Source organism: Dipodomys ordii, unplaced genomic scaffold (assembly GCF_000151885.1).
Source record: "Dipodomys ordii isolate 6190 unplaced genomic scaffold, Dord_2.0 Scaffold39, whole genome shotgun sequence".
Classification (NCBI taxonomy): Eukaryota; Metazoa; Chordata; class Mammalia; order Rodentia; family Heteromyidae; genus Dipodomys; species Dipodomys ordii.
In genome coordinates, this window is record NW_012267255.1 from 12,391,231 (window position 1) to 12,418,315 (window position 27,085).

The window sequence follows — 27,085 nt, forward strand, 5'->3', positions numbered from 1 at the left end:
AGGGCCTGAAACCCCGGCCTCACGCCGGGAAGACCTGGTGAGGACCATGCCTCTGCTCCCGGATCCCTGGCAGCCGCCGCCGGATTCCCTGCGCCCGCGCTCCGGAAGTGCGTCAGAGATGAGCCCAGCAGGGGTTTCCCGAGCAGATCTCGCAGCCCGTGAGAATCTCGGGCCTGGCTTTGCCACGCCCACCCCGGCCCGGGTGGTGGAGGTGGAGGCAGCGCTCCAGTTCCCGGATGTCGGGCTGGCTTCCGCGTGGTGGGAGGCGAGACCGACGTCGACCCCAGATTGTCAAGGGCCTCTGTCCTCGGCTTTTGCAAACCGAAAAAAACAAAACAGCAAGACCCCACAACGCTCCATTTATCCCTTTCTATTCAGCCCCCATAATTTGGCATAACAGAGAAAAGGCTTTCGACAACTTATGGAGCTTGATCCCATCTCCTGGCCTTCAGGTCCCTTAAAGGTGAGCTGTATTTAGTCATTACAACGAAAACAATGTGGCAAAAAGGGCCCATTTCCCTTTCTAGCTGACGTTTAACGAAGGCTGGCTTGCCTCTTGCTTTCTCCTTCATGAGCTGCCTTTGGCAAGTCCCAAGTGTCAAGGAACCAGGAGGCTTCTGACCTGGAGGCCTTGGGATGGACCCCGGTGTGGAACCCAGCCCTATCATGAGGCTTGGAGTCAGAGCCTGGACTCTGTCCCTGAGCTTTTTCGCTCGAGGCCAGTGCTCTACCACTTTGAGCCACAGCTCCGCTTCCTGTTGTAAAACTATATAACTCATTTGTCCATTCACCTGTTGATAAGTGAATTGTCCCCAAGTACGATGAGTAAAGCTGCTACAAACGTTCACGATTCTTGCATCTATTCTCTTGAAAACAAATCTTTGGGAATGGAATTGTTGAGTTAGATGGCTAATTGTACATATTTTGCTTTGTAAGAAATGCAAGTGTATTTTTTTCATAGTGATTGTACATTTACATTCCCACCAGCATTATGAGAGGTTTTTGTTTTTTTTGGTCGGTCATGGGGCTTGAACTCTGGGTCTCGGTGCTGTCCCTGCACTCTTCAGCTCAGGGCAAGCACTCTACCACGAGCCACAGCACCACTTCCGGTTTTCTAGTGGTTTATTTGAGATTAAGTTTCTCTGGCAGTCCGGGCTGGCTTTGAACCTTGATCCTCAGCCTCCTGAAAAGTTAGGATTACAGGCGTGAGCCACCGGCGCCCAATGAGTTCTGCTTTTTGAACATCCTCACCTATGTTTGGTATTGTTGGTTGTTGTTAGAACTCTGTTTTAGTGATTTAATTTGCATCTCCCCCTGATGACTAATGATATCGAATACCTTTTAGTGTTCTTATGATCTATTCCAATGTCTTTGAAGAAGAGGCTGCTTTAATTTCTTGTCTATTTTTATTGGGTAATCTTAAGTTGTAAAATGTCTACATATTTTGGATATAAGAGCTTACCAGATATAATTTACAAAAATGTCTACCATTTTGGGGGTTGTCTTCTTACTGTTAGTATATTTTGAAGCTCAATTTAAAAAATCATGTGCAGTTTTCTTAAATCTAAGTATGTATTCTAAGGATGTGTGTGTGTGTGTGCATGTGTTGGTCCTAGGGCCTGAACTTAGGACCTAGGCATCCCCTGAGTTTTTTTTTTTGGTCCAGTCGTGGGGCCTGAACTCTTGGCCTGGGCGCTGCCCCTCAGCTCTTCAGCTCAAGGCTAGCACTCTACCACTTGAGCCACAGCGCCACTTCCGGCTTTTTTTCTTTTTTGCTTATGTGGTGCTGAGGAATCGAATCCAGGGCCTCATGCATGTAAGGCAAGAGCTCTACCACTGAGCCACCTTCCCAGCCCCTCCCCTGAGTTTTTGTATTTTAAGGCTGGCACTCTAGCTACAGATCCATTTTCAGCTTTTTGGTAGTTAGAGATAAGCCATACAATCTTTCTGCCTGGGTGGCTTCAAACCACCATCCTCAAATCTCAGTCTCCTAAGTAGCTAAGCTTATAGGCTGGAGCTGTAGGTGTGTGGCTATATTGCAAGTATATATAAATTTGTGACTTGCATTTCCATTTTTTTTGTCTTTCAAAGAATATATTTTGTGCTTAAGACAATTTGTTCACCACTATCTGTTTTGTGTCGTTACAAAACTTTGCAGCCAGCAAATAAAGCACTGGCCTACCAAGCTCAAGGCCATGAGTTCAATTCTTAGTACTACTAAGAAAAAGAAAAAAAAGACTCAAAGACTGGTAAGCAAAGAAAAGTCCCACAGCTTCACCACACTAAGTGATCCATTGCAAGAAAAATTGGCAGCCAGTTCATTTTTCATGCTTTGCTGTAGTTCCATACACATCAAAATCAGTGGAAATTTTAAATTAAGGGAAAAAAAGGAACCAGAGAGGTAGAGAGACAGGGGGAAAGGATGAATGAACAGGTTACTTATAGTAAGGGAAATCCAGATTTTCAAGAATGTAAGTGCTGGATGTCAGCATTGCCAAGGTGCTGAGGAAAGATATTCTGCAGCTTAGAATTCTATAATGTTAATGTTACTGCCCATGTTAGCAAAATACCTCAGATAAACAACTAAAGGGAACAAAAGATTTATTTTGGCTTATAATTTTATAGAGGTTGCAGTCTATAACTGATTGGTGTAACTTTAGGCCTGAGCTAAGGCAGAGAATCAAGGCAAGAGAAAGAGCCGAATCAAAGTAAGTAATGCTTATGGTAAAACATGAATCTTAATATAAGGGATCAAAAGGCACACCAAAATCATGTGTGGCACACAATTCAGGCAGTGCTGAGACACATTTTGACATTGAAGTAGAACTAAACATGGCCATGTCCTGATATACATGTAGGGGATAGGGCATGTTTTAGTCTCATAAAATGTGGCTTTTCCAACCTTGTTCACTCTTAACAGAAGCCATTGCTTTCTGCTAAGAACAAGCTTTTGAAGAGTGTTCTCACTGAATTTTAAGTCTGCATATAAATTGCTTCATCATTCAATGAAAGAGTATTTGCAAACCAGACAAGGGCCTCTGCTTATAATGTATAACAAACCTTGTGCTTTGGCTCTACCCTAAGGCTAATTCCTTAAGGAAAACCTTTATCCTTAGCCTGCCCCATTTCCTTTCACATACCCTAGTCCTCTTCCCCACTGTCACCAACAGATACAGCTTTGTATTGCTATTTTTCATGCACCCAGCAAATACTCTAGTTGCTCTTCAGAGACAGGCATTGTCTTTCATTTCTGTCCATCAGTAGCATCTTGAAAGTACCTAAGCTCATAGGTGGCATGTGGTAAATCTCTGAGTAAATTTTTTTTTTTATGGTCCCGGGGTTTTGAACTCAGGGCCTTGGCCCTGTTCCTGAGCCTCTTTGTGCTCAAGGCTAGTACTCTATCACTTGAGTCATAGAGCTACTTCCAGCTTTCTCTGAGTAGTTTATTGGAGATTTGTCTCATAGACTTTTCTGCCTGGGATGGCTTTAAACCACGATCCTCAGATCTCAGCCTCCTGAGTAGCTAGGATTCCAGGCGTGAGCCACTGATGCCCTGCAGAATGAACGTTATGGCTTATTTGTAACCCGGTAATTTTCAAGTCATACTAAGGTTAAGTTCAAATAGTTCACAAACAATGTAATGCTCTAGGATGCTAGCAACTACTGAAATAACTCAATTTAAAAACATACAACTCACGTTTTATTTTAGTTCAGTTCATAATAGGAAAAAGTAAAAATAGTAGATATTTAAATAATAATTTTGCCATTAATCTTTTAGTACACTGCTACGGACACATAAGATGATCTAATTTAAAACACTTTCCCTTCTGAATGTATCTCTACTTCTGAAAACTGTGAAAGTATTAATAAAAGTCATGTTACATATTTTAAAAAATAAAATCTACATATCTCATCACCATTTTTATGGGGAAAAGACAGGTATAATAAGATGTGGTACATAAGTTAATGATGAAAAAAAGGTTTAGAAGCCTAAGTTGGCGTATTGAGTATGAAAACAATGACACAAATGATTTAAGCTCTCATTAAAACAGTTTCATATTTCTCTAAAGGTACATTTGGCAGAAAGAGGAATTGTCAGCCAATATAATATACAATGAATATATCAGTTGTTTACATTTCCAACGACCACAAACACCAAGTGGAAAACCTAGGAAGAAAATCTTACAGAGACATAATTAAATGAGCCTTAGACCTTCAGTCACTGAAGATTAAGATCTACTTAGCTCTGGTGTAAAAAAAGTCAGAACCATTCATACAAAACAGTTGGTTCTTCTGGTGAGTATGATTTCTTCCATGGGAATTCAAGGTAGTTTCATTGTAAAACAAATTCCAAGTCACAGTACATTGTGTTAAAGTAAGGCTCTAGTGTATTTTGGAAGTGTAATAAGCTATAGCTTATTTACTGGGAAAAATTAAATATATATATATATATATTCTTTTTGCCTCAGGTCATTGCATTCATATCATCCCAGTAAACGTATCTGTGATGTACACTATTGATAACTTAGCTTTCAGTTTTAAGCAATTATCTGTACTATTACCCACTCTTCATTTTATGGCTTTTAAATATTGTCCTTAAATATCTGAAAAGTAATGACCATATTCTGAAAGTTCATGAAAAGAGTTCTATGAACATCAGCCTGAAAAATTGTAAGGCCTTTAAAGTGTCATTAAGTAAGGTTATAGAGAGTAAAACAGGAATGAAAAAGCTAATTTGAAAATTCTATACATGGGGTTAGGGATTTAGCTCAGTGGAAGAGCACTTGCCTGGCAAGTGCAAGGCCCTGAATTTGGTCCTCAGCTCTGAAAAAATAAAGATAAAGAAAATTCTATATATGATCCCCTTCACAAAAATGAATTTATGATGTTTCTTTTTCAAAAGTGGAAGAGGGAGGTCACAAAAACTCCTGCTGACATTTGGATACACTAGTAATATAAGGGTTTCCTGCCCAATTTTCAAAATAATTCTTCAAAATATACAGCTTTTAAGGCCTAGATTTTAAAAGATAATAAATGTGATATTAAAGTTCCCCATCAAAATAGCACAGCCAGTTCATCGCACAGATCTTAAAATAAAATGGGCATGTGAAGACTTATATGAAAAAATTGTACATTTCCAAATTATATTTAATAATACTGCACACAATTTATAGAAAGACTAGAAGGCTTTAAGTAGCGCAAAGTCTAAACAAGTTTTAGCAGGTAAATCAGTTTTCACATTATAATTCTAATGTTTAAATTATCTAACCAGTAAGTCACAAAAGCTTTCTTAGGCAAGGGTTCTACTGTATTTTGAATATGGAACCACAGTTCTTTTCCCTAAGATGAAAAAAATTGAACAAAAATAATTTTATTTGGCCTAGGTTTTAAAATATTGGTACAAGAGGTTTAAAAAATGTTTAAATTGCTTCAGTCATAGATAAACATTTATAAGCAAAGAAGACCCTTAGTATATATCAAAAGTATTTATTTGTAATTTTCTATTTTTTAAACTAGTGAGAAATTAACTGAATTACTGAGTTTTAGCTCTAAAGTTTTGATTACATTGTTCTGTTTTAAAGTAGTTAAGAGTAAGGTGGATGTAGTTTAGTGCTAGAGTATGTGCTTAGCATATACAAGGATCTGGATTCAGTTCCCAGCACAAAAACGAAATAAAGTTTAAGACGACATCTCAAACAAAGTTGTTTCAATAGACAATGTTGGCCCTGAATTATATCAAAGATTTTTTTCCCTCTCATCTTTGTCTGGTTTTAGTCCCTTCAGGTCAGTTACTAATGGGGAACAAATATGTCATGTTTTACAACTTAATCTGTGGCCCCTGTGTCCTTCTCTTCAGAGCCCAAAGTGCTATGCACATGGCACGTGCAATTGACTCAGGTATCCCTGAATGAATAGCGATATACCAAGGATTGATTAAGAAATGTAGAAAATCTGTAGACAATAAGAACTACATTTGTAAAACACTTAAATGATAATTTTGAAATTTCTAATCCCTTTTCTAGACTTACTTTGGTGTGTCTCTAACTAATAGGAAGAGAAATACAAGAATACATGGTTATAGCATTGTAACTAAACTGCAAGGAAGGACACATAAAAAATTTTTGTTTCATTCATGTATTGAAGAATGAATTTTATTTACCTCACTAGTAGATCCCAGCTGCTCCAGTTATTCTGAGAAAAAATTATTTTATCAATAACAGGAAAAATATCTTCCAATATTTGTTTAACAATTGTAATTAAATTGCTTAGTTATACTACAGAGTAGAAGCAATTAATGAATTTTGGAAATAAAAATATGTATGTACATTACCCTGATACTAAGCCAAAATATATCTAACAACCAATCTTCTTGATTTCTGTTACTCATAAAAATAAAGGAAAATATATTGTAAGTATTTTCTATATAGATTTCAATTAGAAAATAATAGCTTAATGAAAATAATAGTTCATGTGAGTGGACTGATAAGGAGGCACGAGAAGTATTCAAAACTTGACAGACAACATACTGCCAAAAAAAAGATTGAAGAATATTTGCCTCAATGACACTTTTTATAGGCAACAGCTAGATTTTTATACATTTCAATTTTATCTTATATTCAAGAAAAATACAGATCTGCAAATTAAGATGACCCAAGCTGTAGTTAAGAACCCCTTCTTTTGGCTTGCAAAATGTAGCCTTTTGATTTGATAATCCCTCTACTTTTCACAATGACGGAGTATCTCAGCAGCCACAGTGGCACCCATTCCTGTGCCTGGATGTCAGGAATGCTCTCCTGAAGAGCTTCTTGGAAAGTTGCTTCAGAAAGCAGCTCTAAAACAACAATGAACAAAACCCCAAATTAAGTTTGAAAACAAATGCACTTTTTTTTTTTTTTTGTTGGTGGGGCTTGAATTCAGGGCCATCTGGGTGGTGTCCCTGAGCTCTTTTGCTCAGGGCTAGTGCTTTATCACTTTGAACTACAGAACCATTTCTCATTTTTCAGTAGTAAGAGTCTCAAGAGGACTTTTCTGTCTGGGCTGGCTTCAAAACGTGATCCTCAGATCTTGGCCTCCTTAGTAGCTAGGGTTACAGGCGTGACCCACTGGCCTAGTCAGAAGCACTTTTTATGTAGGTAAGCATTTAAACACAAGAAAAGAAGCACTCCAGAAGTGAACACACACACACACAACTTATTTTTTTGTCAGTCATGGGTCCTGGACTCTGGGCCTGGGTGCTGTCCCTCAGCTCTTCAGCTCAAGGCTAGCACTCTACCACTTAAGCCACAGCACCACTTGTGGCCTTTTCTGTTTATGTGGTGCGGGGGAATCGAATCCAGGGCCTCATGCATGTGAGGCAAGCACTCTTAACACTGAGTCACCTTCCCAGCCCCAGAACTAAATATAAAATAGAATATTGTTTACCTCAGTGTCTAGTGCTATTACCTATCCTATTTAATGGTAACTTCTGGTGAAGTAGAACCTGGACATTTGTGTTTTTTGAAGATCTCCAGGGAGTTCTAATGGACAACAAGGGAAAATACAGGAAGTAAAAAGAGGAAAAATACTCATAACCTTACTAGTTGAAGACAATACATCATTTCCGTTACCAAGTATTTTCTTACAACTTTTTTTCTGGGTGTGTGGGCCTCTCTAAATATATATAGTAGTGTTATTTAAAATAATTTATAAAATATTTAATAATGGGAAAATATAGTATGTGTGGAAAATAAATACATTAGGTTTTATAGAATGAGTTGACTCCCTCTGACCTTCATGTATCTGAAAATCTTACATTCCCACCGCGGGGGCTCTGACAGGTATCCTCTCTTCCCTGCATACTCTTCTGCCTGGTATTCATGTGGTGTATTCTTTTCTTGAAATCTCTGGTTAATGGTAAAGGCTTCCCTTACCATCCTATCTAAAACTATCACCCCTAAGAATGCACTCTTTTCCTTCTTTTGCCAACTTTGCCCACAGCATTTACCATTTACCATTTTTCCTACTTATTTTATTATCTATGTCCTCCTATTAGTATATACATTCTTTGATGACTGGAGTTTTCTGATTTTGGTAATGTATGTCTAGTACCCAAAATAATGCTAGGTACTTGGCTGGTGCTCAAATGTCTGTTGAATCAATCAATCAAGATGGAAAAATTCCATGAGGGTCAGGACAACCATACAATAGGTATGATTTCAGATGCTAAAGCCCCACCTACCTCCAAGTAAACTGTTATGATACTAGAACCAGTATCATATTAATAGTAGATGCTCAGTAAATTTTAGGTATTTTTAAAAAATGTGGTACTGCGTTTTGAACTTAGATCAGTCTACTGCTTGGGCTATGCCCCACCTCTCAGCCTTATTTTGTGCCAGACTTTTTTTTTTTTTTTGCCAGTCCTAGGGTTTGAACTCAGCCTGGACACTGTCCCTGAGCTTCTTTTGCTCAAGGCTAGCACTCTACCACTTGAGCCATGGTGACACTTTGGGCTTTTCTGTTTATGTGGTATTGAGGAATTGAACCCAGGACTTCATGCATGCTAGGCAAGCACTCTACCACTAAGCCACATTCCCAGCCCTTGCCAGACATTTTTCTAGGTAAGTACTATATATGAATTCATTTAGCCCACATGTTAGCTCAATGTGTTAGCCACTATTGTGCCCCTACGTTTATAGGGAAAACAGTGAGAAGTAAAGATAACTTACCTAAGATCACACAGATATTAAACAGTTTACACAAATAGAAAACAAATATCTACTAGAAAAGCATTATTAAAAGGGAATTGGTTATAGAGTAATAAGAAGAGGTCCTTGAGAGAGTAGTATGATACAGATTAGAATTAATGGGAATGGAAGGAGAAGAAAGCAAATGAAAAGGGATAAGTTTCTATAGCGAGAACCACAAACTGACATAAAAATAATGTTTAAAAATATAAAAAATAAAATAAGGAAGTGGTGCTGTGGCTCAAGTGGTAGAGCACTAGCCTTGAGCTGAAGAGCTTAGGGAAAACACCCAGGCCCAGAGTTCAAGCCCCACGACCAACTAAGTAACTAAATTAAAACAAAAACAAAACCGGTGCTAGTATATCACACCTGTAATCCTAGCTACTCCAGAGGCTGAGGTCTGAGGATTGCAGTTGGAAAACAATCAAAGTAGGAAAAGTCATGAGACTCTTATCTCCAATTAACCACCAGAAAACCAGGAAAAAACATAAAACAACAAAAAAAGACCCTCATGATTGGGGAAAAAAGTCAGAATCATCTATCTCATAGTTTTACCCTTATTGTGGGTGGTTAAGCCACTCTAACTTGTAGGACAGTGGGTAATGAAGAAAAAAAACCCCATCTATTCTGAGGAAGAAGGGCAATTTTAGAATGGAGGACCTTCACATAAAATATTAACAAAATTCTATTTTAGGAGTTAATTATTTTACAACTTAGTTGCTTAAAATAAAAATAACACAAATCTGAAAACTGTTATTTACTAATTATATATTTTAAAATTTATCCAACTCTGTTCACTCTTCAGAAGTAAACATGAAGAATCAAATGAACTGCTTTATAGAGCCAGTTGTCTGAATATTCATACATGGAATTAGTTTGTAAAGTCTATCCAGGTTTAGAACCAAAACAAACAAAAAAAGACAAGCACATATCAAATAGTAATATAAGAACATGAAAAAAATCCCTCTCCTCATAAACATGTGATATTTTGCAACAATAATGACATATTTGCACATAATCTAAAAGCCAATATGTAGATATATAGAAATAAATTACCAGACTTTTCATATTACCTATTGGAAAAAAAAGGTAGGAGTTATTTAAACAAATACACATACATGTAAACAGCTCCACGATGTTATATGTGCCAGTTATAGAAATACTGGCTTATATCTCAAAATAAATCATCATAGCAACTCAGACTTTTTATTGTATTATTATTATGGGTCTTTTTGGGTGCCAGGCCTGAAGCTTGAACTCAGGGTCTGGGTGCTGTCCCTGAGATTTCATGCTCAAGGTTAGCGCCCTACCACTTGAGCTACACCTCTACTTTTGGCTTTTTGGGAGTTAATTGGAGGTAAGAGTCGCACAGACTTTCTTATTTGGCCTGGCTTTGAAATGTGATCCTTAGATCTCACTTTCCTGAATAGCTAGGATTACAGGCATAAGCCACTGGTACCTGGCCCACTAACATTATTTTAATGAACCTACTGATTTGCTTGCAAAAGCTTTTACTGGAGGAGGGAAGCAAGTCACTACAGCATCTTATTTTTTTGTCATTTACATGGAAATATACAAGTTAAAGTTTTCAGACTGCAATAATACAACACAAATTGTAAATCAGGAAGATAGTAAGTACAGTACTGTGGATGAGTTCTGAATTCATACAGAACCTAAGTCTAGGTTCAAAGTTTGTCTTATGCCAGGTAGGTGGTGGCTAGTTTCTTAAACTTTGAGGCTCTGTCTCATAATTGATTAAATGTACAGTTTTAGTTATTGTAAAGATTATAGATTGTCTCTCTAAGGCACTTAGCATAGTATCTGGCATTTAAAAGTAATAACTACTAAAATGCCTCCTCTTCTTCTGATGGAACAGTATAAAAATGAGATTGGGCTGATAAATAGTAGAGTTCTTAGGTTATTCAGAATTAATGTGAAAAAAAAACTCAGTTCACCCATAGTATGCTATGTTTTTAGACATGACAGTAAAAGCTGAATGTTCTGCTTAAATGTTTTCTATATATACATATGTATACATACACTTATATATACATGTCAGTGCTGGATATCAAACCTTGTGAGTGCTATGCAAGCAATCTATCACTGAACTATACCTCCAAACTTTTCTTCCAGTATTTATTGAAATAGAATCTCTACAAAAAAGTCAGATTTAAAACTTTAACATTTCCCACTTATAACCAAAATTTCCTTATATGAAAAAAATAGTAAACAAACAGCCCCTTTGAAATATTTTTACTTGTAAGTTATGTCAAACTTTTTTTCTCCAACCTTCTTATTTTGCAGTATTGATAAAAAAAAAAAGTTTCTTTCTAGCCCAGTGCTGGTGAATCCCACTTACAATTATCCTGGTTATACAGGAGGCCAAGACCTGGAAGATTATAGTTCAAAATTAGCCTGGACAGAAAAGTATGAGAGACTCCGTATCTAGTAAACTAGCAAAAATGCTAACGAGGTAAGAGACATGGCTTAAGTGGTAGAGTAACAGCTGTGAATAAGAAAGCATAGAGAGAATTTTGAGGACCTGAGTTCAAGCTCCAGTAATAAAAACAAAAAAGAAAGGAACCCCAACAATTACAGAAAGTATACAAGCCATTCTCATTAATCATCAAATAATGTTTCTGACTGCACCATATATATGTCTTTTCTTTTTTTCCTTTTTGCCAGTTCTAGGGCTTGAACTCAGGCCTGGGTACTGTCCCTAAGCTTCCTTTGCTCAAGGCTAGCACCCTACTACTTGAATCACAGCTCCACTTCCAGCTTTTTTGGAATTTTAGTGGAGATAAGAGTCTCATAGACTTCCCTGCAGGGGCTGGGAATAACTGAATAACTGGGATTATAGGTATGGGCCACCAGTGCCTGGCTCATAGATATGTCTTAATAGTGGTGATTAACAAAGTACTTGATTCCTCTCATGATGCCCTTAAATTTTGAAGCTGAGATCTGAGAATCAAGGTTCAAAGCCAGCCCAAGCAGGAAAGTCCAGGAAACTCTGATCTAATTAACTACAAAAGAACAAGTGGAGCTGTGGCTTAAGCACAAAAGCTCAAGGATAGCAACCAGGTCCTGAGTTGAAGACCTAGGACTGGCACACAAAAAAAGAAAAGGACTAGATCTAGACAACAACATCCTAATTTATCACTGCACACATTCAAAATTAAATTTCCCATGCTGGGGAAGAATACAGGGCCTTGCACATGCTAGGCAAGCCCTGTACCACTGAGCAACATTTCTCTAGACCATCAGCAAGTAGTTCCTGTCAAGACAAAAGTTTGTGATTAATCTCTATAAGAGAAAACAATCAGTCTTACCTTTTGGATCATTGTGAGTCAGTAGTTGTATATCAAACTGTTTAGCAAACGCAGTCAAATCAGGTGGCATTACACAGCAGGAGGCAAGATTAACTTGGTTACTATTTGGTTTTACCTAGAAGAAAATAAAATCATGAAGTCTTTAAATAAAACAGAAAGTAGGATGTAATAAGCAATACAGGGCTTAATTTTAGCATATGTGAAAAATCACATTCTACAATGCTTCATATTTACATGAATATTTTCACTAACCTGTGCTTCTCAAATCTAGGTTAATATTTAGATAGCTCTAGGAGGAAGAAAAATACAATACAGTGCTACAAACATTTCCTGTTAGAACTGTTTAGCAATCTAGTACATCTGCCATGGAAATAAACATAATTTTAAGTGTGCTGGGCACACATGTTAAAGGTAAAGGATCAAATATGAGTAGGAACTTTTGGTACCAAAATGTAAAATATGGCTAATAATCACAGATTTTGAAAATGAATCAGGTAACTTACAGTAGTTGCACTGGTAGATTTTTAGATAAATCCTGGATCATCTAAGTCTATCCAGCTATTTCTTGCCATATCTACCTATTAAGTCAATGATGTTCTTGCCTGTAAGAAACTCTGAAAGCTTTATGAAGAAGGCTAAGGCTCACCAGAGGCAGTCATCTGATCTTCTAGCCTTCAGAATCATGAACTAGGAAGTGGTGCTGTGGCTCAAGCGGTAGAGCGCTCGCCTTGAGCTGAAGAGCACAGGGACAGCGCTCAAGCCCAGACCGACAAAAAAAAAAAAAAAAAACCAGAATCATGAACTAAACACCTTTCCTTTATGAACAAAACAAAGAAAAAAGAAAAGAAAAAAAAGGAGGCAATGGTGGTGGCTCAGAATGAAATAAAAGAAAGTACAAATAACTTCCCTGGTAATTTAATAGATTATTACAAGGCTAACTCTCTACCACTTTCAGCCACAGCACTGCTTCAACTTTTCCCATGGTTAATTGGAGATAAAGAGTCTCACAGATTTTCCTGTCTGGGCTGCCTTTGAACTAAGATCCTCAAATCTCAGCCTCCTGAATAGCTCAGATTACAGGCGAGAGCCAACAGTGCCAGGCTCATCACACATTTTCTAATGCCTTTTTTTTTTGTTTTGTTTTTTTGGGTAGAATTGGGATTTGAACTCAGGACCTCACACTGTGTACAGCTGGGCAATTGCCATACCTCCATCAATTATCATTTTTTTTTTCCTTTGGGTCCAGTCGTGGGCCTGAACTCTGGGCCTGGGCACTGTCCCTAAGCTTTTCAGCTCAAGGCTTGTGCTCTACCGCTTGAACCACAGCGCCACTTCCAGCTTTTTTTCTTTTTGCTTATGTGGTGCTGGGGAATCGAACCCAGGGCCTCATGCATGCAAGGCAAGCGCTCTACCACTGAGCCACCTTCCCAGTCCCAATTATCATTTTTTAAATGGGATTAATATTCAGCTCTATTAAAAACCTTCAACTACCCAAAACTTTCAGGCCTCACAGCGCCCATGTTTGGAAGAGATTCCCACAGTAGGCATATACTATGTGCATAAGGCTCAAAGTATGTAGCAAAGGTGGAAAGTCAAGTTCCTTCTCAGAGGGCTCAGAGTTTGGCCATCTTTTACCTGTGCCCACTGATACAGCTGCTCCAATTGTGTTTTGTCTAGGTCAGATGTTCCTATAGCAACAATTTTCTTGCTTTGAACTAAGTTTTCTAATTCTTCCCAGTAAGGCTGTAAATGCTCCAAGGAAAGATTAACTCCATCTTCAATAGGCGGTGAAGCAATGATCACAGAATCCAGCTGTGCAACTCCAAGGACTGAACAGGCTGGCAAGAGGATAAAGAAACAAAGGATGGATGTTTTTTATATAATAAAAACAAGTAGCACTAATGTCCACAGGTATTCCACTGAATACCATCCAGATCATTCACTTCTTTTCTAAATAACTAATTTTCTAAATTATGAAATAATTACTTCATAATTTGGAACATTTTCATCTTAAAAAAAAATAGCAAGAACCTACTTTCCCTGCTCTAGTTTTCCTGTTCTCGAGGCTGGCGCTCTAACATGAGTACAGATCCACTTCTGTCTTTTTGGTGATTAATAGGAGATAAGAGTCTCACAGGTTTTTCTGACTAAGCTGGCTTTGATCTCAGCCTCCTGAGTAGCTAGCATTACAGGAGTAAGACATGGGCACCCAGCTTACTTTTCTATTTTTAACCAAAATATGAACCTATATAATTCAATACAATTCAATAGACGGCTTAAGAAATGATGCTAGAACTTTAAAAGGTAAAACTAGAATCAGCTTATTCTCCTTTTTACCTAGAGCTGATCACAAGTTATACACAAATTTGAAGTTCACTATTAAGAAAAATGTTTTAATTTTTGCTTACCCATGTCAACTGCATTTCTAGTTGATGATGAGGAATTTGATCCCACAATGAACAGTTTTGCTGGGTAGCAAAGAAAACAAAACTGATTACTCCATTTGGGCACACATCTTACTACTATATATCAATATCAATATATAATATTAACATATAGATAATCCTGAATTATTTTTCCTTTCTTGATCACATAATTTTTTATTTTTTTAGGTCATGGGGCTTGAACTCAGGGCCTGGATGCTGTCTGTGAGCTTTTTCACTTATGGGTAGCGCTTTGCCACTTTGAGCCACAGCTCCATTTCTGGTTTACTGGTGGTGAACGAGATAAAAGTCTCACAGATTTTCCTGCCTGGGCTGACTTTGAACCATGATCCTTAGATCTCAGCCTCCTGAGTAGCTAGGATTACAGGTGGGAATCACTAGTGCCCAGCTTTCCTAATCATGTAATTTTACATTTTTTATTTTAAACATAATTTCCACTATAGTTTTAAAATCATATGGTAGCTGTCCAACAAATGTTTACTAATAAAATCAAGTATTAAGGGCTGGGAAGGTGGCTCAGTGGTAGAGCGCATGCCTTGCATGCCAGAGGCCCTGGGTTCGATTCCTCAGCACCACATAAGCAAAAAGAAAAAAGCCGGAAGTGGCGCTGTGGCTCAAGTGGTAGAGCGCTAGCCTTGAGCTGAAGAGCTGAGGGACAGCGCCCAGGCCCAGAGTTCAGGCCCCATGACTGGACCAAAAAAAAAAAAAATCAAGTATTAATTTTGCATTTATTACAAAGCAGCTCAGATAAAGAGCTTAATTACTTAAGTGTGTAATATGTCATATACATATATATGTGCATAAATGTGCACACACATATATAAAAAATTGCTTTTTTTGAGATGGGATTTCACTATGTAGCCCAGGCTAGCCTTGAACTGGAAATCCTCCAGCTTCAGCCTCTCTTGAGTACTAGAATTATAGATACTGCACCACCACATCCAGCTGAAATGTAATTTTTGTGAATTAACATTAATGGAGAAAATAAACCATAAAATAAACACAGTGCTCAATAAACTAAAATCTATACAAAAACGAAATTAAAAAGATGAGAGGAGGCCAGGTGCCGGTGGCTTACGCCTGTAATCCTAGCTATTCAGGAGGCTGAGGTCTGAGGATCGAGGTTCAAAGCCAGCCCGGGCAGGAAAGTCCGTGAGACTTCTATCTCCAATAAACCACTCAGAAAACTGGAAGTGATGCAGTGGCTCAATCGGTAGAGTGCTCTCCTTGAGCTGAAGAGCACAGGGACAGCGCCCAAGGCCAGAGTTCAAGCCCCACGACTGACAAAAAAAAATACATGAGAAGAAAATTGAAAAAAAAAAACTACAATATTACCTTTCTAATACAATCATTTTCAGATATTATATTCTAGGTTTTAGCAATAAGAAGCAGGTTATAACTTTTTTTTTCTATTTTTAAATTGGTTTATTGTTATGGTTGAATTATATTGAGCATCTACTTTAAAGAAGATGGTGGTCTGGTTCACCAGTTTAGTCTAAAACCCCCAAACCTCTGAAATCCCCATTACTTTGAATCTCAAGCATTTCAGATAAAGGAAACTCAATCTGTTGTTTTTTTTTTTAATCGGTTGTGGGGCTTGAACTCTGGGCTTGAGCGCTGTCCCTCAGCTCTTCAGCTCAAGGCTAGTGCTTTACCACTTGAGCTACAGTGCCACTTCCAGTTTTCCGATGGTTTATTGGAGGTAAAGAGTTTCACGGAGTTTCTTTCCTGCCCGGGCTGGCTTTGAACCTCGATCCTCAGATCTCAGCCTCCTGAGTAGCTAAGATTACAGGCGTGAGCCACCGGTGCCCAGCTTAAACTTAACTTTTATATTATATTCACTGTTCAAAAGTCTAAATTCATGGTACTGGTGTCACACCTGTAATCTTAGCTATTAGCTACTCAGGAGGCTGAGATGTGATGATTGAGATTTGAAGCCAGCCCAGGAAGGAAGTCCATGAGGCTCAAAGTGATAGAGTGCTAGCCTTGAGCAAAAGAGCTCAGGGACAGAGCTTAGGCCTTGAGTTTAAGTCCTAGCACTGGCAAAAAAAAAAAAAAAAATCTAAGTTTACTCAATAGATAAACAGGTGGGAATTGTAGGAGAAAGGAGAATGGGCAAACAGGATAATGTAGTACCTTTATTTTATTTAAAGTGATGAGATGAGCATTTAACTTATGTAGCAATGTTCTTGTGCATTCCTTATCATTGTTCCTTCTTTTCTCTCTCTCCTTTTTTTGCTGGTCATGGGCCTGAACTCTGGGTCTGTGTGCTGTCCATCAGCTCTTCAGCTCAAGGCTAGCACTCTACTACTTGAGCCACAGGGCCACTTCTGGCTTTTTCTGCTTATATAGTGCTGAGGAATTGAACCCAAGGCTTCAGATGTGCAAGGCAAGCACTCTACCACTGAGCCACCCTCCCATTTTCTTTTGGTGGGTCATGGGGCTTGAACTCAGGGCCTGAGCCCTTTTTTGCTCAAAGCTAGTGCCCTACCATTTTGAGTCGCAGTGCCACTTCGTTTTTGAGTGGTCGATTGAAGGTAAGAATCTCAGGGGGACTTTTCTACCTGGGCTGCTTCAAACTCCCATCTTCAGATCTCAGCCTCGTGAGTACCTATGATTACAGGTGTGAGCTACTGGTGCCCAGTTGTTCCTTTTCTACTGTTAGTCTTTTTTTTTGGGGGGGGGGTCCGGTTGTGGGGCCTGAACTCTGGGCCTGGGCACTGTCCCTCAGCTCTTCAGCTCAAGGCTAGCGCTCTACCACTTGAGCCACAGCGCCACTTCCAGCTTTTTTTCTTTTTTGCTTATGTGGTGCTGAGGAATCGAACCCAGGGCCTCAGGCATGCAAGGCAAACGCTCTACCACTGAGCCACCTTCCCAGCCCCTACTGTTAGTCTTTCTAAAATGCTTTCCCTTGAAAAACCAATATAGGTCCCTTATCAAATAGGTCAATATTTACTAATTTGATCCAATTATAACTCCCATAATCATATTATGAGACCCCACCACTATCCCTCAATTTATGAATTTATGCCATCAGAAACAGCTTCTCTGAAGGATGAAGACTGTTTAGGAAGAGGGGGAGCAAAACCCATCAAAAATCTCAAGCACTACAGTAACTAAGAACTACCTGACTCGTGAGAGATCTTAAGATGAATTTACATCATGATGGATTACAGAGGGAATATTCATTTTACTTTCTTACACAGACAGCAATGTGAAATTAACAAAAAGATACGGATTTTGGAGTTAGGCATGCCTGTGAGAATTAGTCAAGCAACTACCGGTAGCATGACCACTTTTTTTTTTTTTCTAACTAGCTGACAAGGCTGGCTTCAAATTCCTGGGTTCAGTATTCCTCTGTCTTAGACTTCTATGCAGTTGGGTCTATAGGTGTGTGCCAACACATCCAGCTATATGACAAATCTCAAGTTATTTATGTCACTTATGTTATAGGAGTAAGAGATCTACCTTGCAAGCCTTGATAATTATATGAGGAAATAATATCCATAAAATGACAAGTGCAGTGTCTGACATAAAGCAAGACACTAAATAGTTATTATTGGGATCAGAAAACAATGGTCCTGATCATTTTCTTCCTTCTTTTTGCACTATTCTTTTCTTTTTTTTGGCTGCACTGTCATTTTTTTTTATGTTGGTTGTGGGGCTTGAACTCTGGGCTTGGCCACTGTCCCTCAGCTCTTCAACTCAAGGCTAGTGCTCTACCACTTGAGCCACAGTGCCACTTCCGGTTTTCTGAGTGGTTTATTGGAGATAAAGAGTCTCATGGCTTTTCCTGACCGGGCTGGCTTTGAACCGAGATCCTTAGATCTCAGCCTTCTGAGTAGCTAGGATTACAGGTGTGAGCCACCCGCGCCTGCTTGTACTGTCGTTATTTTGACATCAGGGCTTTAGTCTTGCCAGGCAGATGCTCTACTTCTTGAGCCACACCTCCATCCTCCCCCCCCCCCCGCCCTTTTTGCTTTGGTTGTTATTGAGATAGAGTCATGTTTTTTTGCCCTGGCCAGCCTAGACTACAATCCACTTATTTACGCTTCCTTCTGTAGCTGGGGTGACTGACATTTGCAACCACACTCAACTTCTGCTGTTCTGATAGGAATTTTTTAGCTTGAGCTTGTGATCTTCCACACCTTCGCCTCCCACATAATTGGAATGTTAGGCAAATATCAATGTGCCATGCTTTTGATTGCCTAGGAAGGCCTTAAGTCACAATCCTCCTGTTTTCCACTTCCCTTTGAAGCTAGGATTACATGTATGAACCACTAGTGCCTCAGCCCTAACTCAGATGCATGCCCATCTCAATGATTAGCAATGGCCACAACAATAACAATGTTAATAATAGCTACCTAGCACTTACTTTGTGGTAATTACTATGTCAGCATGAGCTTCTCATGTTATTTCACTGAATCCATCCCATTTTACATATGAAGAAGTTAAGTTGCAGATGGATTAAATACTTGGTAGTGTGAAAATATACTAGCAGAATTACATATTCAGGAATTCCAGCTTTCAATGACTTTGCTAAGCTGACTACATGCTTAGGGCCATAACAGCACAGCTTTCACTTCTGTTACTGTAGTCACTGCATGTGGTTAAATGTAACTTGTTCTATTACTCCAGGCAACTTAAGTAGTGCTTACTAGTATCTCCCCAGGAAGGAAAGGCCTGTGTTTGCTTAAAGTAGAGTGCTCTCAAGTCTTTTTATTTCTTCTACCTTAACCTTTTCATTGTTGTAAATACACATAAATTATTTGAAGAACAGGAAGTTAAGTTTTACTTTGACTCCACTAAAGCAGTCAGCACTGACTTCCTATAAGTACCTTAAAGAGTCAACATTAGAGTTATGCTAAGAAGTGTTCATATTCCCACAAAGACCTGTTACCAGGAGCAAAGGAAGGCCTGTCCCACGTCTGACGACACTCACTACACTCCCACTGTACAAGAGAATGAATTTAAAGGCTGGACTTTACCAGAAACTTTCATTTCTTCTCTCTCATCGGGATTTATCTTTTCTATTGCATGAGATACAGTGCATTCCAAGACATCTGGAAACTCCTATAACAAACATAGGATACTTGTAATAAATACAAATTAATGTTTCTGATCACAAAATTTTCTATTGTCTATAAAGTGTTTGAAAAGAACTCATAAGACAAAAGGATTCTTTACTTATGTAAAACTGTGATATAAAGGTAAAATGCTATGTGTTCTTATTTTGTATGAAAAAATACCTTACTTTGATCAGGATGCCTGACTCACAAAAATTAAAAATAAACAAGAAGGTGAGGAGTCGTAAATATTAGCATAGTAATCTTACTTTTAAAAATTCATTTGCAGTAACATTAGAAACCTGAAAGTTTCTATATTAAGCATATGTACATATTTGTAGTACTGAGGATTTAAACTCAGGGCCTTACCTTTAGTAGGCAAACTCTCTACCACTGAGTCATGTTTCTAGCCCTATTTTGCGATGGTTATTTTTTCTTTCTGGTCTGAGACTGGGACTCTTAACTAGGTACCTGCTACTTTCATTCATGCCTCCAACTCCTGCACTGGTTATTCTGAAACGCCTTCCCCCCCCTCCCCCCACCAATGCTAGTACTGGAGCTTGAATTCAGGGCCTCATGACCTCACTTGACTTTTTCACTCAAGGCTGGCATTCTACCACTTGAGCCACACTTCACTTCCAGCTTTTTGCTGGCTAATTGGAGATAAGAGTATCACAGACTTTTTTGCACAGGCTGGCTTCAAACTGAGATCCTAGGTTCTCAGCCTCCTGCATAGCTAGGATTACGGGCATGAACCATCAGCACCCAGCTGGCTAAGTAAGGTCTCGATTTTTGTTGGGGCTCCAATCCACCTATATTATGCTTCCTATTGTAGCTAGGATAACAGGAACATACAATCATAGCTAGCTTCTTTGGTTGTGATGGAGTCTGTTGGACTTTTTTGCCTGGGCTGGCCTGCAACCTCAATCCTCTCATTCTCAGCCTTTCTATCCCATAGTTAGGGCATGAGACCTTGGCTTAATTATAAACTCAAAAAAATAGTTTTCATTGCTTTAGATTTTAATTTTTTTTTTGTCAGTCTTGGGTCTTGAACTCTGGGCCTGGGCGCTGTCCCTCAACTCCAGCTGAAGGCTAGTGTTCTACCACTTGAGCCACAAAACCACTTCCATGACTTGGATTTTAATGTCACTGACCTTTAACCTGTAAATGGATTTATGTCTTTAGTAGACTCTTTTAGGTTCACAACAATATTGAGATAAGGGATTTTTAATTTACCTCCTTTTTGAACTCATCCATTTCCTCCTATTATCAACATCCTCACCAGAGTGGTAATTTGTACTGATGAGTGTACACATATTCATCACAATCACCAAAGTCCAGTTTGTCCTAGAGTTTGCTCTTGATGTTATACGTTCTATTAGTGTGGACAAATATACAATGACGTACATTCACCATTACAGTATCACAGAGTAGTGACATGGCCATAAAATGCTGTGTCCCACCTGTTCATCCTTCCCTACCATCTACTCCTGAAACCAAGGTCCTTGTTACTTACTATCTCCATAGATTTACTTTCCTTAATGTTAAATAGTTGGAATATCACACTGTTGTCTTTTCAAATTTGACTTCTTTTTTTTTAATAATATGCATTTAAGGTTCCTTCATACTCATGGTTTGATAGCTAACTTCTGTCACTGAGTAATATTCTATTGTCGGCACACCATAGTTTTATCTATTAATATGTTGAGGGATACCTTGATTACTTCAATCTGCTACAAATACCTACATGCTGTTTTGTGGACAGAAATTTCAGATCCTCTGGACACATATCAAGAGCAACATTGCTGGGTCATATGACAAGAATCTATTTTGTTTTGTAATCAACAAACATGTTTAACCAAAATGTATCTTTACCTGAATGCAATAAAAAGGACCATTCTACTGCATTCTAGTGAATAATGTTATGAGGATGACCAATGTTAATATGTCAGTTAAAAACATAATAACATTTAATGAAGCAAACAGAAAATACTTTCCCATAGTTCATGAGCACATCACAATACTGGCATAAATCTGGAGTTCAGAGCTGATAAAATCATGCATATGTAGAGTGCATCCTGATTCAGACACAGATTAATCAGACATCGACAGCTATAAAGTTATAAACTTGTAGTGTACCCAACAAAACAAGTTTTTCTAGGACATTCAGTTTGTATTTGATAGGAACCTTTGGCTATGTTATCAGAGTAGTTTTAGATGGGTATTTTATATATTAACATTTCAGTCATATCTTAGCATTTAATGGAATATAGTTCCTTATTATTTCATCAGAAACTAACATTTAAAAATTATTTCTAGTGACTATATTTCCAGGGTGTAATATTCTACAAAGCAATCTACCAACCAAGCCATTGGATAATCATTCCTCTACTAGAACAAATGTCAACTGGAATGACACTGGAGTGAGGACACTAGGATGGGAACTGAGCAGAGGAATGCTAGTTTAAGAGTGAATTTTATGCTTTATACCCATTCCTACAGATCAGATTGCTAGCATGTCAAAAGAGCCACAAGGGATTTAAGGGCTAATTGCCTATTTGACTTCCCTCCCCAAACTGAAGATATTCACTTCCTGCTCACTTTACTTCTCTTTTATCCTGTATCATATCTGCATGCCCATTTCACTTACCCTGACCAAATCTGGGCTGATTTGGGAACTCCATTCATTCAAGGTCTTTTGGATACAATCTCGAAGCTGCAAAAAGAATGCATTTTTAAAAGGTTAACTAATGGCTCTTCTATCCTCATACTTGTACAATAAGGATATATTAGTTTATATTCTGTCTCATGTCAGCGTATTTTGAACTTACTTGGTAGTAATCCAAGTATATTCACTTAATTAGTGAAGACCTATACACATATGATAGAACAAAAATTTCCCAAAATATTTATGCTCATACATGCCAGGCACTCTAGTGTCTATTAATTAGAAAATATGCTGTTCCATGACTAAAGTGATTTATAAACATTAATTATCCAACTCTAGCAATTTTAAATCAATGCCTTAAAGATAACCCAGAGTCACGGGGTTTGCACTCTGAGCAATCAATGAAAAAAAGGAATGAGTAACTACATGCAGGCCCTGAACACAGTTGTTCTAGCCATAAACTTCTGAACTCATTATCTAAATGATGACTGCTTCTGACAAAAGTTAACTTAATACAGATAATACAAGGAACAAGTCATTTATCCATTTAAGAGTACAGAACCAGCTGGGCGTAGGTGGCTCACGCCTGTAATCCTAGCTACTCAGGAGGCTGAGATCTAAGGATCACAGCTCAAAGCCAGCCTGGGCAGGAACATCATGCCCATAAATCTCCAATTAAGCACCAGAAAGTTGGAAGTGGTTCTGTGGCTCAAGTGGTAGAGCACTAACCTTGAGCTAAAGAGCACAGAGACAGTGCCCAGGCCTAGAGTTTAAGATCCATGACCGACAAAAAAAAAAAAAGTACAGAATCACCTAGGTTAAGATTGACAAGCTGAAACAATAATTCCTGTGCTACCTACAATAATCCACTTGAATTCAAAATATAAGGCCTGTATCTTTTTGTTAGGTATATTTATAATCAAACTCATCAGTAGACTAAAAAATTGGTTGATAACACTCTCACACAGAATTACTCACCTAAAAATCAGAAAGTTTAATGTGTATATAAGCAATAAAGTTTTATTCCCTCAACACACACACACACATACACACACACACACACACACACATACACACACACACACACACACACACACACACACACACACCTATTGAAGTATGCAGGAAAAAGGGTAGAATTAGAGTTCAATATGTCAAGTGAAATGAGCCAGTCTCACAAAGGCTAGTATTCTCTATTTTCTCATATTTGCAAAAATTAGAGGGGAAGAGAATGGAACTAAGAGGGGGAATTATTTAGTGAATGTGAAAGGTAGCAGGACAAATTAGAAGTTAACAATTCTATCAAGGGTTCTCTGACTCAAATCTGAGATGATTCATTAACTATGTAAGACTTTCAGGGAAGATTTCCTCAATCCAAAATGAGAAAGGTGGCAGGGCAGGGCAAGGTGGCTCCTGTTCAATCAATATCCTTACTACTAAGGAGGCTGAGATCAGTGGGTTCTGGTTTGGAGTCAGCCCTAGGGCAGGAAAGTCTGAGATTCTTTTTATTTTTTAATTTTTTTTTTTTTGGGTCTGGTCGTGGGGCCTGAACTTTGGGCCTGGGTGCTGTCCCTCAGCTCTTCAGCTCAAGGCTAGCGCTCTATCACTTGAGCCACAGCGCCACTTCTGGCTTTTTTTCTTTTTGCTTATGTGGTGCTGAGGAATCAAACCCAGGGCCTCATGCATGCAAGGCAAGCACTCTACCACTGAGCCACCTTCCCAGCCCAAGACTGAGATTCTTATCTCCAATTAATCACCAAAAAGCTAGGAGAGCTGTGGCTCATGTGGTAGAGCACTAGCAAAAAAGCTCAAGGAGAGTACTCAGGCCCTGAGTTCAAGCACCAGGTACAGCACAAAATTAAAAAAATATATATTGGCCTGTTTTCTAAACACATACATTTGATTTATCTTGGATTCTGGAAAACTTACACAAAATTATTTCATTACTTGAGAGATTCACTACACTACTAAGTGATCTTCAATCTTGTAAATAGCATTTATACTGTCAGAACATTAACCTTGGCACTTGTTTCCCGTTTTTCTTCATTCTTAGAAACACACACTATCACTAAAGATAAATATCACCACAGTTTAGCCTATGGCTAGATCAATTTGAAAAATTCCACATGACCGGTCAAATACCCTCACAACAAAGAAATTTCCGTAAGTTTTAGATCCTCAGCACTGCCAAAATAAATAAAAAATTTAAGGCAAAGTACTAGAGGCTCATAGGACTCAGGTTCAAAGGCAGGCCCCTATAGATAAATCCACTCATATTCAACTATCCAGCAGAAAGCTGGAAGTGAATGCCAACAGCGAGTGTCTGGAAGCCTGGAGTTCAAAGTTTAAGACCTAATAATAAATAAATTCAATATTTAATAAGATTTTAACTAAACACAAAAGTTATCTTGGCAGAGGTCATAGAATTAAAAAAAAGGTAACTAGGCCTTTTAGAGAAATTAAACTCTATCCAATGAGTATATTTGTTTTAATTATGAGTGATTTTTTTTCTCAGTTTCTTAAATCTCTTTAAAAAAGCTGACACTTTTCAAATACATTTCTCAATTTGGAGCTCTGGTAGTTAGTCCTATACACAAAAATGAAACACATTTATCCTGTTCAAAAGGTGTCAGTTTCCAGACAACATCTTGCCACTTTTTGGGAGTATTACCCTCAGCTTTGTCTAGTTTCTCCAATTTTGTCCTATTCTTATGAAGCATCACAAACAAAACACCAAAAACTAAAAGTAGTCCTGTGAACAAAAATTTCAAACTGTGAATCAATTTTTTTCCCCCAAAATAAAATGGTCGGGGGCTGAGAAGGTCGCTCAGTGGTAGAGCGCTTGCCTTGCATGCATGAGGTCCTGTGTTCGATTCCTCAGCACCACATAAGCAAAAAGAAAAAAGCCAGAAGTGGCGCTGTGGCTCAAGTGGTAGAGCGCTAGCCTTGAGCTGAAGAGCTTAGAGACAGCCAGCGCCCAGGCCCAGAGTTCAGGCCCCACAACCAGACCCAAAAAAATAAAAAATTAAAAAAAAATAAATAAAATGGTCGGAAAAAATAGAAACACAGTATACAATGACTGACAGCTTTTGGTCAGATATTTGTTTTTTTTTTTAATGTATTGATATATACATGTAAGTATAAAACTATGAACTGCATGAGTAAAATGTATTTCTTACTGTTTTGTACTCAAAAACTCTATAAACTACATCAGAGTGTGTCATGGTGAGATAAGAGAAAATTTTACCCAGTCTCATCAAAATACATGCATAATGCTATGCTGAATAATCATGATTAGTGAGGGAAGAAACTAAGGGTGAGTGTACCAAATAAATACTTCCCTTTGGAAGAAAGTGGGATGGTTTAAGCAACACATACAAACCTAGCTGGAGCCTGAACACAGGACACGATTGGATTCTGGTACAGATTAAAGTTACTATCAAGAATTCTCATCTGGGACTGGGAAGGTGGCTCAGTGGTAGAGCGCTTGCCTTGCATGCCTGAGGCCCTGGGTTCGATTCCTCAGCACCACATAAGCAAAAAGAAAAAAGCAGGAAGTGGTGCTGTGGCTCAAGTGGTAGAGCACTAGTCTTGAGCTGAGGGACAGCGCCCAGGCCCAGAGTTCAGGCCCCACAATCGGACCCCCCCCCCAAAAAAAAGAATTCTCATCTGAACAGTGCTGGCTCCCACCTTTTTAGAGTAGAAAGTTTCTCATTACAGCTGGTAACTTAGATTATGACAAAGTTTAGGCAATTTGTTTTCTAAGAACTGGAGGCCTAGCTTAAGTGATAGAGTGTCAGCCAGGGTTCAAACCCCAGTACTTTAAAAAGAAAAAAGAAATGTATTCTTTCATCAAGATTTGTTTGTATTTCTCACAAACTAGGTGACTGGGAGATAAATAGCTGTATGTTGAGTGTCTTCAAGTGCTATCTTTAAAGCTATGCAGACACAGGCAGAGACCATAACTTTCACATAGCTCCTGTATTTAAAGGCTTATTATTTTTATAATTATTTTTATAGTCTGTTTCCTTCTCTCTTGTACCATCACACCCCACTTATTTTCAGTTCACACATAACAACTGGTCACATTCACTGGCATTAAAAAAAAAAAGTTGGTCGTAAGGCTTGAACTCAGGCCTAAGCCCTGTCCTTGGCTCTAGGCTAGCACTCTATCACTTTGACCCAAAGCTCAACTTCCGGTTTTTTGAATAGTTAATTGGAGACGAATTTTCCAGACTTTCTGCCCAGACTGGCTTCGAACCCTGATCCTCAGACCTCAGCCTCCTGAGTAGCTAGAATTTAGAGGCATGAGCCACCGACAAAACCTGGCATGCATCATTTCTCTTTCTTTTCTTTTTTAAAGTGCTGAAATTGTTCCACATTACAAATGTGCCTTAGACATTGTAAGTGGCAGGTTAATGCTAACTACTGGCTCAGGATTGGAAAGCAACCAATGTCACAATCCTATAATTCCAGATTAATCTCTGCCCGTTGCACCTAGGCAAAAAGAAAAAGAGAAAAAGAAGAAAAAAGAGGAAGATTAATTTCTAGTAAGAAAAAAAAGCATCCTCTCTATATACCAAAGCCAGTCGCTTCGCAGCATCGGAGCGACCAATGTCAACACTGTACACGTCCACGCCGTAAGGATACGCGGTGGCCCAGCACGCGCTGACCTCGGCGGGGCTCCTTCACCGGGAGGAGCGGGGCCAGGGGCCCGGAGGTGGGGGGGACCCCCGGGCGGGGCTCGCCTGCCTGCCTCCCTCCCTATGGGTCGGAGACGGGGTGCAGCTCCGCGTCCTGGGGTGCAGCCCCGCGTCCTGGGGTGCAGAGCACCCTCCAGGTTCGTCCTCCCGAG

General features: G+C 38.8%; 1 protein-coding gene across 1 annotated transcript in view; it reads right to left on the bottom strand.

Annotated features, from left to right (window-relative positions):
- Window positions 1-3,683: 3,683 nt before the first annotated feature.
- The window catches only part of Gclm (glutamate-cysteine ligase, modifier subunit), a 25,284-nt gene continuing 1,882 nt past the window's right edge, over window positions 3,684-27,085 (bottom strand). The window contains exons 2-8 of the mRNA XM_013018239.1: window positions 26,811-26,916; window positions 22,213-22,278; window positions 19,485-19,569; window positions 14,461-14,520; window positions 13,688-13,890; window positions 12,053-12,167; window positions 3,684-6,832 (exon numbers count right to left, since the gene is read on the bottom strand). Of these exons, the coding sequence (XP_012873693.1) occupies window positions 6,663-6,832; window positions 12,053-12,167; window positions 13,688-13,890; window positions 14,461-14,520; window positions 19,485-19,569; window positions 22,213-22,278; window positions 26,811-26,916 (805 nt within the window). The 3' untranslated portion in view covers window positions 3,684-6,662. The remainder of the gene's footprint in view (window positions 6,833-12,052; window positions 12,168-13,687; window positions 13,891-14,460; window positions 14,521-19,484; window positions 19,570-22,212; window positions 22,279-26,810; window positions 26,917-27,085) is intronic.